The sequence below is a fragment of the Rhinolophus ferrumequinum genome, chromosome 19, assembly GCF_004115265.2.
Source record: "Rhinolophus ferrumequinum isolate MPI-CBG mRhiFer1 chromosome 19, mRhiFer1_v1.p, whole genome shotgun sequence".
NCBI lineage: Eukaryota > Metazoa > Chordata > Mammalia > Chiroptera > Rhinolophidae > Rhinolophus > Rhinolophus ferrumequinum.
This window is the reverse complement of record NC_046302.1, coordinates 38654180-38667444: the sequence shown is the minus strand read 5'-3', so window position 1 is coordinate 38667444 and position 13265 is coordinate 38654180. Positions and strand designations below refer to the sequence as shown.

The 13265-nt window shown below is 42.0% G+C and overlaps 1 protein-coding gene across 2 annotated transcripts in view; it reads right to left on the bottom strand.

Moving 5' to 3' along the window:
* The window catches only part of KATNAL2 (katanin catalytic subunit A1 like 2), a 66061-nt gene that overhangs the window by 26282 nt on the left and 26514 nt on the right, over window positions 1-13265 (bottom strand). The window contains exons 2-6 of one of the 2 annotated variants that reach the window (XM_033087514.1): window positions 11858-11928; window positions 8583-8749; window positions 7202-7244; window positions 2796-2913; window positions 1532-1630 (exon numbers count right to left, since the gene is read on the bottom strand). In XM_033087514.1, coding sequence (XP_032943405.1) covers window positions 1532-1630; window positions 2796-2913; window positions 7202-7244; window positions 8583-8749; window positions 11858-11928 — 498 coding nt within the window. Of the gene's footprint in view, window positions 1-1531; window positions 1631-2795; window positions 2914-7189; window positions 7245-8582; window positions 8750-11857; window positions 11929-13265 lie in introns of those variants that run through there. The other variant, XM_033087515.1, reaches the window with a different exon arrangement.

Genomic DNA, 13265 nt, shown 5'->3' with positions numbered 1-13265 from the left:
CTATGATTATTCCATTTTTAAATTAATTAATTGATTAATTAATTATTTTGGTGGAAAGAAAAGCAGGTTTATTTTAAAATGCCAGCATTAAGGGAAGACAGTGGACTCAATGTCACAAAGACCGCCTTGATTACTTCCCTTTTATAGATGAGACAAAAGAGGCTTGGAGAGATTAAACAACTTGCCCAAGGTTACAGCTGGAAAGGTCTGAGCCGGGGTTTGAACCTAGCCAGGCTGACGACTCCAAAGCCGTTGCCTTTAAGAGCAACGGGCCGTGGGGCTTGGGGATCCTGAAGGTAGGGGCTCTCACAGGCAGTGAGAGACACATTTTGGGGATCAGCCCCTGGCCATACACCCTCATTCAATTTAGGAACCTTTTAAAGGCTAGGGAGAAAACCATGTACATTTTACCCTGAGGACATTTCTGCTAGAAAGAGAATTTATAGCCAGACTCTTTCAAAGGTTAAGTGCTGGGTTAAATAGTCCCTTCCTTGTGACCTGATCAGAAACATCCATTCATATGAACTTGAGACGTTCACGTTCATGAGAGAAACGAATGCCACAGAATTTCAGGCACAAAAGTGACTGAAACCACGACGAAAGTAGGGAAGATGAACAGGGAAATATTTCTCCACGGGAGGCACTGATTTGAATGGTATCATCTCCAGCAATTATTCATATAATGGAGGCCCTCAAAACGAGCCAGTTCAGGACACTGAGACAGCTCCCTTGATTTCCAAGGAGATGTTTCCAGCTTCCCTTCCACACACACACAATCCAGAGTTCTGTTTGACTGAGAAGAGCTGGCTGGAGGAAAGGCAGCAGTTCTGGAGTTTGAGAACTTGATCAAAGAAAGAAAGATGACTCTTACAGAAATATAACCCTGAAGTTTCAAGAGAAACATGTTGCTGTTGATGCTGTTTTTCATCTCCAAAGCAGGTTTTAACTCTCCTTTTTACCCATGTCCACCCAATCTGGGTCTTTTCTGTTTGAGAAACTTATTTACGAATCAGGACATGAGGTTCATTATGAAAGAGGTAGAAATATGTGCCAAGGACGAGATCATCTCTCTATCAACTGAGGTTTCATGCTTTACAGGAAATTACGTTCAAACTGGAGCCATCATTCCAAGGAGAAAGGTGACACCACTAATCAACGACCACGAGTAGGGGGGAAAGAATAAGTATGAGGCCACAACTCCTTAAGTAATGCAGAACAGTCATGCCCGCGTTTATCATTTGAATCACAAATGTTAACATTAGAAGCCATCTCCTCCAAACCCCTCAATTTACAAATGAGGGAGAGCTCCGCAGAGGTGGGGCAGCTCAGCAAGGCCATTCATACAGAAAGAAGATTCAGAACAGAGCCCCAGGGTTCTAATCCTTACTCAAGCAGCTCTTCACCTCACAGCCAGCCTTTGATCGCCACGTGTGAACTTCCCTGTTTGACAAAAATAACATTTTTCTATTTTCATTTTTAAAAAGAGAAAGGATTTTCCCCTTTCAGGATTAGGTTCATGAGTTCCACCTACTCTGTGTGGACGGACATTTTCTTCTCTGCTGCCTTTGTTGATTCCTGAGACGCTTAAGCCAAAGTCGGAGCTGTCCAGGCTGGTGTTATTGACGACCTCCTGGAAAACGAGGAAGCCGAGGAGAAATCAGCTGTGGAAAGCGACTTAAGAGATGCTGGCTGCCACTGTCTATTCCATCATGCCACATCAAATGCTGGAGGTCAGTTCTGTAAATGGGAAACCCCAAGTGTAATCTGGCCACTTCTATGCAGTTCCAACAAGAAGAATTAACCACTTCCTGTGCCATGTGGAAGGGGCTGGCCCTGGGAGCCATGGGCTCAAAGCAGCTTTTCCAGTGGAGGAAATAGCTGTGCCTCCACCCATCCGGTCTCTCCGGCTTGCCCTTCCTCTTGTGACCAGAGGTGTTTGCGGCCAGGGTGGCTGAATTTGGAAAGGCAGCAGAGTCAACCAGCTGCTGTGGGATTTATCCTGCTGCATCAATACCTCCCTTCCACCCGGGTCAGACTGCAATGGCCAGACCATCCAACCTCCTTGACAGTGAGAGATGCCTTTTGACCAACTGAGTTTCCTGATTATTTCTTTTCTATCCCGCCAGACATCTTTGACGTTAATTCTTTCCATTCTTTTCCACACTTTCTCTTGATTCTCTTTTCTGTGACGCCTGGTATGTTTTATCCTAAACCAGGAGCTGCGAGGCACAGATCTCCTGAGTCAGGAGCTGTCGCTTTCACCTGCCTCCTGGCCTCTCTCTCTTCTGCTGCCCATCTCCTCCCCCAGAAAGTCCAGTGTGGAGGTCTGGGGAGGGGACGGACCGCATGCACTTTGGAGAAAGCCCACAGGACACTGAGACCCAGCCACACCTGACACTATCCCAGGCCTTCATTTAGGAACCCAGGGATGTGCTTCAGGACAGGAAGACCTGCCGCCTGTAGTTGCCTCAAGTGGGAGGATTGAAGTCTGCAGCAACGCGGTCCTCCGGCTCTGACTGGCCCAGGGCTCACCTGTCGATGCCCGTAGCCCAGCGCTCAGAGCAGGGGAAGGGCTGCGGGAGGAAGGAGTCCTGCTGCTCCAATTAAGAAATGTTAGCAAGACTAGGGATTTGCCTGTGGTTTTCAATCCAGTGAACTGGAAGAAAATCTGTAGTTTAACAAAATCGCACAGCAATTTAAAAAACATAGGTCCTCAAAAATAAAATAAGTAAATGTGACTGTTTTCTTGGGGCTGTTTCTCAGCAACCTGCGATTTTAAAGCAAAGCCGTCTGACCTGTTTGGGATGCTCCTTGTGGAGGGGTTTGGCTTCCCCTGGCTTCCCCGCCGTGGTTTTGGACTGTGGCCTCTGATGACTGATCTTGGGAAGGTTTTGATAACTGTGGCTCATCACCCTAGGGGAGGAAACAAAGACCTTTGAAGGAAATTATTCTAACCACTTAGTTTGAGGTAACGAAACAACTTGTGGAGCACAAGAGAGTGCTTGACAGGTAGGTGGGTGCACCAGAATAGAGCACTTCTATCCTCACCGTCCTCCATCCAGTCTACCCTGGAGTTCCTCCAAGACCAGGCTAGAGAGCCCACCTCCACCTGCAGGCCCCAACTCACGCTCTTCCTTTTCCCTTCACACCCCTTGGCTTCAGCCCTTCTGCAAATAGCTTTATTTTCCCGAAGAACACATTGCTTTACAAACATCCTTCCATTGTTTCTTCCCACCTTTTTAAAAGAGCAGCAGTCTGACCAGGGGAAAGGTACGGGGTAGGGGGAAAGGGGAAGGAAGGAGTCCTCTGTTCAAATTAACGAGCCTTAGGACGTCTAGAGATTTTTCAGTTTTAACCCAGTGTGTTGGGTGTACCCTGCCTACTTAAACATACTTCCCATCGTGCTGTGTACAAGAAACATCAAAAGGGGCTTATGAAAGAAAAGCAAGCTTGCCTCATCTGTTGTCACAGATCATTCATATTTGTAAAACAAATTTTCGTCAAATATTATGTACTTCAGGCAAAACAAATTGAAAGGGCTGGAAGTCAGAATAGTGGCTAACTCTGGAGGAGAGGGGGGATTTGACTAAGAAAGGAACCTGATGGTGGGCTGCCAGGGGGGGTAATTATGAGTAAATATGCATTTGACTGTATATACGAGGTGGACAGTTAAGTTCGTGAACTTGTTACAGTGATGTTGCTAACTTTTTTTGATATCAGAGGGGTTATTCATTATGAGTTTGTATCAACTGGACAAACAGTTAACCAGGTTTACTATTTGGAAATGCTAAAAAGGCTGCACAAAAAAATTAGATGAAAACGACCTGAACTTTTCACCAACAATTCATGGCTCTTGCATCACAACAATGCACCAGCTCACAGGGCACTGTCTGTCAGGGAGTTTTTAGCCAGTAAACAAATAACTGGATTGGAACACCCTCCTTACTCACCTCATCTGGCTCCCAATGACGTCTTTCTTTACCCAAAGATAAAGGAAATATTGAAAGGAAGACATTGTGATGACATTTAGGACATCAAGGGTAATATGACAGCTCTGATGGCCATTCCAGAAAAAGAGTTCCACAATTGCTTTGAAAGGTGGACTAGGCTCGGGTGTTGGTGCATAGCTTCCCAAGGGGAGTACTTCGAAAGTGACCGTAGTGATATTCAGCAATGGGGTATGGAGCACTTTTTCTAGGATAAGTTCATGAACTTAATTGTTCGACCTTGTATATTACGTATCAATACAAAGGTAAAATAAATTTGTTCCTTGCATCCTCATAATTAGACATAAAATTCAGTATTGGAATATTTTTAGATAGGGGATGAAATCCAGAGAGAGGCAGGACTTGTTCAGGGGCGGAACACAAATGCCCACCTCAACTGTTTGGTTCTCTCTGTTCTCTTGTCCTTATATGTGAGATACATTTGCAGGGGGTATTTTTAGAAGCTTTTCTCCCCATGTTCTAAGGGGTCTCAGAGAATTGCCATTTCAACTCGATTTCTTTGTGGGAAAGAAAAAGGTGTTCATGTCTAGTATAAATGCATAGCTATTTGGCCAGCAACCACCGCACCAACAATACACCAACGTCCACACATGGTGACCCCAGCGTTGGGCCCATTGGGATGAATGTCATGAGAGGTGGACAACTGCCAGTTTCTCAGGGCATCTGTTTTTCATCAGTAAATTAGAAAGAAGACTATCTGTCCCTCAGGTCTTTTGCTGGCACAACAATGAAATGGCTATGGAATGAGTACCTTGCATTTTACAAGTGTGGACCCTTTTGAACAGCATTGATTTAAATGAAGATAGATAGATAGATAGATAGATAGATATAGATATAGACATAGATGTATAGATATACATCCTTGCGGGACTATCAGGGAACTGGGAGTCTATTTTAGCTCCTCAGTGGAGGTAACTGACTCACAGATTTCCTTCAACAGGACCAAAGACAAGTATACCAAATGTGCAAATCAATGCAATTCATTTCTAATCGGCTCTAACGATTGTAAAATTCGTCCTAATACGAAACCAAATTCACCCCCCTCTAACTTGAGTTACCAGTCCTAGGGGTGCCCCGTGTAATTCTGCAGAGAATGTCCAGTCCTCTTTGGAGAGTGAAGACCGCTATTGTGCTGTTCTGGGATCATCCCCACCCCGTCTTCTGTTTTTCAAGCTCATATCCCCACTTGCTCCGGTCATTGCTCAGATTATCTGGCTCCCAGAGTCTGACGTGTCCTGGCCACCTTTTCTTTCTTCACTGTCTTCTGACCAGAATAGAGATGCCTCCTACTTTCTGGACACTGTTTCTATTGATGGGACCCACGACCACATTAGCAATCATGGCACGTGTTGACTCACTGCATCTGCATTTTCCTCCCATTTCTAGGTCTCTGATTTTGTAATCAGGGAGCTGTTTGTTGTGAACCTTTGGATAGAGCTGAAACCTTGTTTCATTAAGTTTCATCTTGTTACTTTGGGCCCATCTCCCAAATTGTCCAGATCTTTAGGCATCCTAATTCTGTCATCCATCACAGTAAAGAACCTTTCCTCCTTTGGGTCAGTTGCAGATCTCTAAAGTGGGAGCTTGCTCTGTGGTGTGAGATGCAGAGAAGTAGAAAAGGCACTTTCATCTGTTAATAGCCATTCTCATGACCCAACCTCTCATTTCAGTATCTGTCTTGGAGTATAAAATTGTAAACAAACACCATTCATTACTTTCCTAGTTATGCTTCCTGGCTGCTGCCATTTGCTGCCCAACCTTTATGCTTGTCGGGTATAAACATCTACTCAGAGAGGAACTGAAGGAACTCCAAGCTGTCAAGCTCTGTCTGAGGGAAGCAAAGCACTCCACCAACATTCGCTCGCAGAATGTTCTGCCAGGTAAGAAATGCTGAGGCAATTCCAAGCATGAATGTGTGGCTGAGAAAATCATCAGAATCCAAATGCATTATAAGGTGGCCTCTTACGATGCTCCTCACTGTTTCTATTCACAAGCAGTTATTCATTACCAGAGTCTGACTAGCTTTATGGAAGCTATAAATAAATGGATAACACTTTGGTCAAAACAATAAAACTGTTCCTAAAGAAGAGCGCAAAGCAAAGGTGCCCGCAGGCAGAGTATTATTGTGAGTATTATCGTGAAGCATGCATGGGCTCTATGGCCGTTTTATAAGCAATGTGAGCCAAACAGCCCTGTGAGGTGTCTGTCCCTTCCTTCTTAGGCTGCAGACAAAGGACTGGAGTCACAAGTGCAGGGAACATAGTGGGGCACGTGGAACTCACACCTCCCGAGGGCCTAATGAGTTGCTTATGATCACAATCTAAGTTTTCCTTTTTTTAAGTGCATTTTAAGACTTGAGGAAATTTTGTTCAATGACTGAATGGTTTTGTGTGGCTCCTGCTGGAACCCTACTTCAACCTTCCCCTGAGACTTGGGCTTTATTATAATAGTAAGAATATACAGGCCTTGATTCCCCAAAGCTATGCCATGCTGGGGAGCTGTGTCCTTGTTCTCCTGGCCGTTTCTGAACAGGCTCTGACAATAGGGGTATGGGCCAGGAGTGGGGAGAGAGGGGTGGGAGGACACTGAGGCAAGAGTGGCGGGCCTGTGTCTACCCAGAATGGCCAAGGGACAGCCGGGCTCCAGTCAGATGCTGTAAGTCCCACATGAGATGTGGATTTGAGAAGCTAGAGAAAGGAATATAAGATGAGTGTGATAAAAGGAGAAAAGAAAGACCTGATTATCTTCAGGCAGGTCAGGACATGGGATCTAGGAGTGCACAGAGAAACTGAGGTATGATTCAAAGAGGGAAAATATTCCTTGGGTACTCATTATGGGCTGGGAACTCACTATGTGTCAGAAATTTGCTCCAAGCTTGTAAGTAGCAGAGCCTGGAATTGAACCTGGGTCTTTTAATCTCTGAGGTCCATACTTTTCATACCATATAGCCTAGAAAGATAGAGCATCCGTGGGTGCCATTATCTGCAGTAAAACCAGAAACACTAACAGACATTGGCTCGCATTTTACACATCTGTAACAAGAGGGGAACGCATGGCTGGGCCCACCAAGGTTACATAACCACAGTTTGGTATTGCTAGTAGACAGTCATGGAGCCACACTGGAGAATCTTCTGGAAAGGGTCCCACAAACTCCCAGAGTTGAGTTGATCAAGATGAATTACCATTCACTTTACCTTCTGGTCTTCCCTCCACTTCTTGGTGGTAAATTATTTTCTGCTGTGGTAAGACAGATAATGGGAGGAAAAAGAAAGAACATAATTTTTAAGAGAAAGTGATTGTTCAGGTATGTTTATCCTTTTACATTGTTCTTAAAATTTGTGCTACAGCCTTTTGGAATCCAAAGATTCTAAACTCTCATCTAGAGAGAAGTGAGATTACCAGCGAAAAGAAAGAACCCCAGGCTTCCCAAACATTTCCATGTAGAGAAAGACCCCAAAGGCTTCAGACATTAAACCTGTGGAAGACCATGTACCTAGTGGCAACTCCAATATGAGCTAGCTTTATTAGGTTTTCATGAACTTGACACCATTTTGCTGTGGTCTTTGAGACACTATGAGTGTATGAGTCTGGCAGGGAACTTATACCGGTTGTACTCTGCCAGTTTACTTTCAAGTAAAGACATTGTATCCAATATCCCAGAAGAATGTGATTCCATGCTAGATTGGCGCTAGCAATCTAGACATCAGATCACGTCAATAATAGTCCTGGTGGCCCAGCAGGTAGGAGTCAGTGCTTTCTCTGCCAAGACCCAGATCCAACAACCAGCCAAGGACCCTGAGCTCTGAACCTTGCATTGGAAGGGAGCTCAGATGAAACACTCCTCTCTCGGACCCCTTTCAGCTCTGAGATTCGGCCCTGGCTATTTTTAATTGACGTTCCTCTTGGTTTCCTGGTCCCCACATGAAATGTTAAAGCCTGTGGCTTAACAAGTGCCTTATAAACAGGACAATGATCTCCCTTGGTTTATAATTACTTCCCCCACTTACAGAGTTCTAAGTCAATGTTAGTACAAAACACAGGGCCCTCGCTTTAGAGCTTTCCTCCAGCCAGCCTCCTTGACTGCTAACCTATCCTGGGTCTTTGCATTATATTGATCATTTTCTGGATTGATGGCTTTCAAAAGCATTTCATTATCTATACATGAGCTATTAGCTTCACCAATACTCATTTTCATGTTATTTTCAAGATAGATAATAGGTCTTCCTAACAAGAAAAGAGTCTTCTGTCATTTATCCTCTTCTAACAGCTCTTTCCATCTCTAAAGAAATGAAAGTAATGTAGGTCTTCTAAAAAGTACTTGGGATACTGGGGTTTGTCTTTCGTTGTCCTAAAACAGATATTCCTCAAACAAATGCCAACATGACTAAAAGGACGCCCATGTCCAGAGAATCATGTTTAAATTGTCTGTCTTGGATCTAAGAGAAGCTATGTGATCTTTCTGGTCTATTCTTTCAGTACAGTGTAAGGTGTATCGTCACTCTGGGAATATAATGAGGAAGAAACACTCATCTTAAATATGAGATAAAGTTTTATTTTTAGAAAATAGCTATATACCTGTGTCTGATGCCTTTTTGACAATTTTGGGGTATTTCTGAAATTTTATAAAATAATAGCTCTCATATTCCATCAAAATAGTTTCAAGATCAACGTTGTCACAAACTTCAAAGCGTCGTAACCCCAGTTTAGTTTCTTGCTCCAAAGCATGGGCTGCATCTATATATCTGGCCATTTCACAGAAGAAAAAAAAAATTAACTCTGGGAGAAAGGAATAAAAGCAAACAGGTATGAAAAGTCCAAGAGACTCAATACAACGAATAAGCTTATATCAAATAGTACACTGAAAACTAAAATATATGCGATCTTCCTAGAGAGTATGGAGCCTCACATACGTTAAATATAGACAAATACTATCTTTCAAAGCGATTGCCTCTGGAAGCTACATCCTCATTCTAATGATGTCATCAATGTTCAAAGCCTTTTGGAAGTGCTTAAAAGTCAAATAAGTCATCAAAGAAAATGTCTCATTGTTAGCCAAAAATAGGTATTTGCCCAACATGATTACTTTTTTATTTACCAGTATTCATTTTAGGTAACATTTGGCAATTGATAAAACCTAAGTTCAGCTCCAACAGGCAAGATTTACCCTCATTGAGGCAATTCAAAAGAATATGTCATGAGCTCTGAAGGAAATTGCAATATTTTAGTCAACATCATTGAGGAAATTTAGTATAAGAAGATGTCATCTAGGGTGGCCAGATGGCTCACTTGGTGAGAGCGCAAGCTCTTAACAAGAGGGTTGCCGGTTCGATTCCCACATGGGACAGTGAGCTGTGCCCTCCACAACTAGATTGAAAGAACAACGACTTGAAGCTGAGAGGCCCTGGGAAAACACACTGTTCCCCAATAAAAAATTTAAAAAAAAGACATCATCTAATTGGATGTATTATTTTTGGTAATTTTTTTCAGCTGTCACATATTACATTACTTCTGTATGTAAGTGGCATCTTCTTCATAGATTTTTCACTGTCATTTTTAACTTGCTCATTTGTAAAACTATGAGTTAAGTGGTTTTAGCAATAAAAACAAGGGCCTTTCATCCCAATCCTTTGAATGTAGAAAGATTTTCCAGCTCTTAATTCTAAGTTCTGTACTTCTTTTTTCAAAGCAAGGACTCTCTCCTAGAAAATGTCCGTATGTGTAAATAGGCACAAATTAGCATACAATTTCAGGGGTTCATCCCAGGAGCTCAGATTAAGAGTTCCTGCTGCAGGAACTCTTTCCGTTTGGCTCAAATCTGGAAAGGTAGAAGGAGAAAATTTTCTCTTTTTAGTATGCTCTCTTCTCTGCCTCAGATTCAGGCCAGTTGGAAGACTGAACTTTCTTAAAGGAGTTTGCTGTGATTATTTCCAATGATCTTGCTAATTTTAAAGTACTTGCAAGTGTCAATTGACTATAGTCAGTCAGCTTCTATACTTACTGATGGCTACCAGGCTCCTACACTATGTTTTAATCCCCATTTTCCAGAGAGAAAAACTAAATCCATTTGTTATTAATAACTTTTGTTTAGCATGAAATAACACAAGCTAATTGAAGAAAAAAACTAGAAAATATAGTCATAAGAAAATTACACCTCTCAGAGATAATGACTGTTAACGTTTTCTCTTTCCAAACATTTTTAATCACTAAATACACATATACTTACATATGTGCACTTGTAAAGCAAGACGAAAGATGGAAGATGGGAACATACACTATGGGTTGCTTGTAGTTTTCACTGATACCGCATTGTACTGAACTCTTTCCAGGATCATAGAATTTTGACTTAAAAAAACTTATAATAGATGATGGCAGGTCCCATATTTCCTAAATTAATTGATCAGGGGAACAAAACTGCTTCTGTGTGTTCCTATTACACTGTTTGAACTTGAATGAGGTCTGAACTTAATAGGGTTGGCAGGACGAGCCTCCAGACGTTCTTAACCAACAGAGTGACAGGCAGGACTTCAGGAAGAGGACTGAACAGTACGGAGCGAGACGCAGCAGGAGCGGTGGGGAGCCGGTTAGTGGGCATTGCGGCCCAAGGAGATGCACGGCTGTGCTGTAAGACCCGCGGCCATGACCCTCCACTGCCTGTCTCACCCATTCTCCCTCACGCACTCGAACTCTGGTCTGCTTCCCTAATTGTCCCGATCATGCCAGGCCCCTTCTCTCTCTGTGCCCCTGCCTAGAATATCCTCAGCCATCACATCTGTCTATCCGTGTTCTATACATCTTTCAAGACCGGCTCACAGTGCCTTCCCTACAAAGCTTTCTCTGATTGTTTATTCCAGTCCACAGTAATCTATCCCCTTTACGGAATTCGTAAGATTTTGTTCCAGGCAGGTCTATTTTTCTGACATTGATATGTCCTTAAAAGTACCTATAGTATAGTTCACTTTTCATCTTGCTAATCCACTCCTAAGACCCTTTCCCAGCAGGTCTCAGGGAAAACCATCAACTCTTAAGTAGAATTTTCATTGATTTGAGAGGCAAGGGGCCATCTCGTGGCAGAAAGGGGGAAATGCATGCTTTGTTAATAGACAGTAAACTCTTTAGGCCATAACAGGTAGGTACCACATTTCCTCACCTGCCAGTTACAGAATAAGCATTGCACAGAAAAGAGATTTGAGCGTAGGTTGTCTAGGAAAATGCAATACCTTTATTTTAAAAGGAGGAAAATTGAGGATGAAGAACGTTATCTCTGTATATAGCCAGCGGTGGGACTCTGAGAACCTCATTTGAAAGGCCTACGCTATCTTCAAACCTGAACGGGAAAAGGAAGTATCCCATGAACTGGGTAGCTTTGTTACGAAAGCTTCACGTGCATAATGCGAAAAATATCTAGCTACATGGGTCCGTAAAATTATGTATCTAGGTTGGTGGGAGCAGGGCAGGGACAGGTACAGCACCAGGGGTTTTTAGGGCAGTGAACCTATTGTGTGTGATGCTACAGTAACGGACACGTGACATGCATTTGTCAAAACTCACAGGACTGGACAACACAAGAGTGAACCCTGATGTAAACTATGGACTTTAGCTAATAACGATATACCAATATTGGTTCAACAATTTTCACAAATGTAGGATGTTTAATTTTAGGGGAGGCTAGGCTGAGCGGGGTGATTGCCGGCATATAGGAACACTCTGTACTTTCTGCTCAATTTTTCTGTAAATATAAAACTGCTCTAAAAAATAAAGTCTATTAGTTGTTTTCAAAAGGGCATATCTGGAAAAATAGAAGTCAGAGAAAGAGAGGAATCACCTCTGTAAAGATTTGTCATGTAACATACCCTTCTTGTGTTAAATAATGCAAAATCAAAATAAGAAGATTTTTTCTTCGTGCTTCTGTCCTCATCTCGCACTGTGAACAAAAAGGAAGATTTATATGAGACAACAATGAGATATAACACCCCTTTTATAGCAATACAACCTTGAAGGTAAAGGTAACCTGTCAAAACCAAGAAGCGTGATTTAAAAGGTTGGAAGGCAGTTTGACATCTCTCAGGATATATAAAGTTGTTTTCCACTGTTATTTTCTTCTTAGAGCTGCCTTCTCAATTGGAAACTCAAGGTTTTTAAACCATGATTTAAATTAGGATTACACTTTACTAGTTAACTTCTTACTGCCAAACTAATTGGCTTTTTATTGCTTATAACCATGAAGAAACAAATATACACTCCTATTTGGACCAGGTTAAGGAAAGTGATGATAAAAATAAACTCATGAGCCAGAAATCAGCTCTGATGTCACAGGGGCTCACCTGCTATTACATCTTAAGTTCACTCAGAGTACCACCCAGTCCTTGCACAAATGTAAAGATGAGTTCCAATAAACCACTCAGGGGTGACTACACAGCCAAGCATTTAGAATAGAGTAGCAGAGGCCATAAAACGGAAATTCCTGCATAATAATGTCCTTATTCAAGCTGGGTGATTTGTACATTTATTCACAGTGTTAATGTGTTACATTTAGTTATCTGGTATTTCAAAGTCCCCTAAAATGTATTCATAAAATACTTACTTTCAATAATCTTTATTTGAAAATAATTTCCTTAACATCTTTACCTAAGGAGAACACAGGTGAGAACTAGATAAAAGCAAAAAGGGCCCCTGAGTGGCCCAAAGTATGTCATAAAATCTATGCACAGACATCACACTCGTGACACATATAAAAATTCTTCAGGCATGCATCCAAAGCTTTCTAAAAATTAATGTAATATAATTAAAACATGCCTACAATTATTTAAAAATCAAATAATACGATAATTTTTTTAATGTTGCTTTTTTATTGAATAATAGTAAAATATACATAACATAAAATTTGCCATTTTAACCATTTTTACGTGTACAGTTTAGGGAGCGTTAAGTGCATTCAAATTGTTATGCAACCATCACTACATCCGTCTTCAGGACTTTTTTGTCTTCCCCAACTGAAACTCTGTATTCATTAAACAATAACTCCCAACCCCATTTCCCCAGCCCCTGGCAACCGCCCTTCCACTTTTTGTCTTTGTGGATTTGCCTATGAGTCTAGCTACCTCACATAAGTAGACTCAAATACTCATAGTATTTGTCCTTTTGTGACAGCATAATGTCACCAGGGTTCATCCATGTTGTAGTATGTGTCAAAACAGTCCTTTTTAAGGCTGAAAATATCATACTGTAAATTTTTAAAGAAAAACAATAGTCTTCTACTCC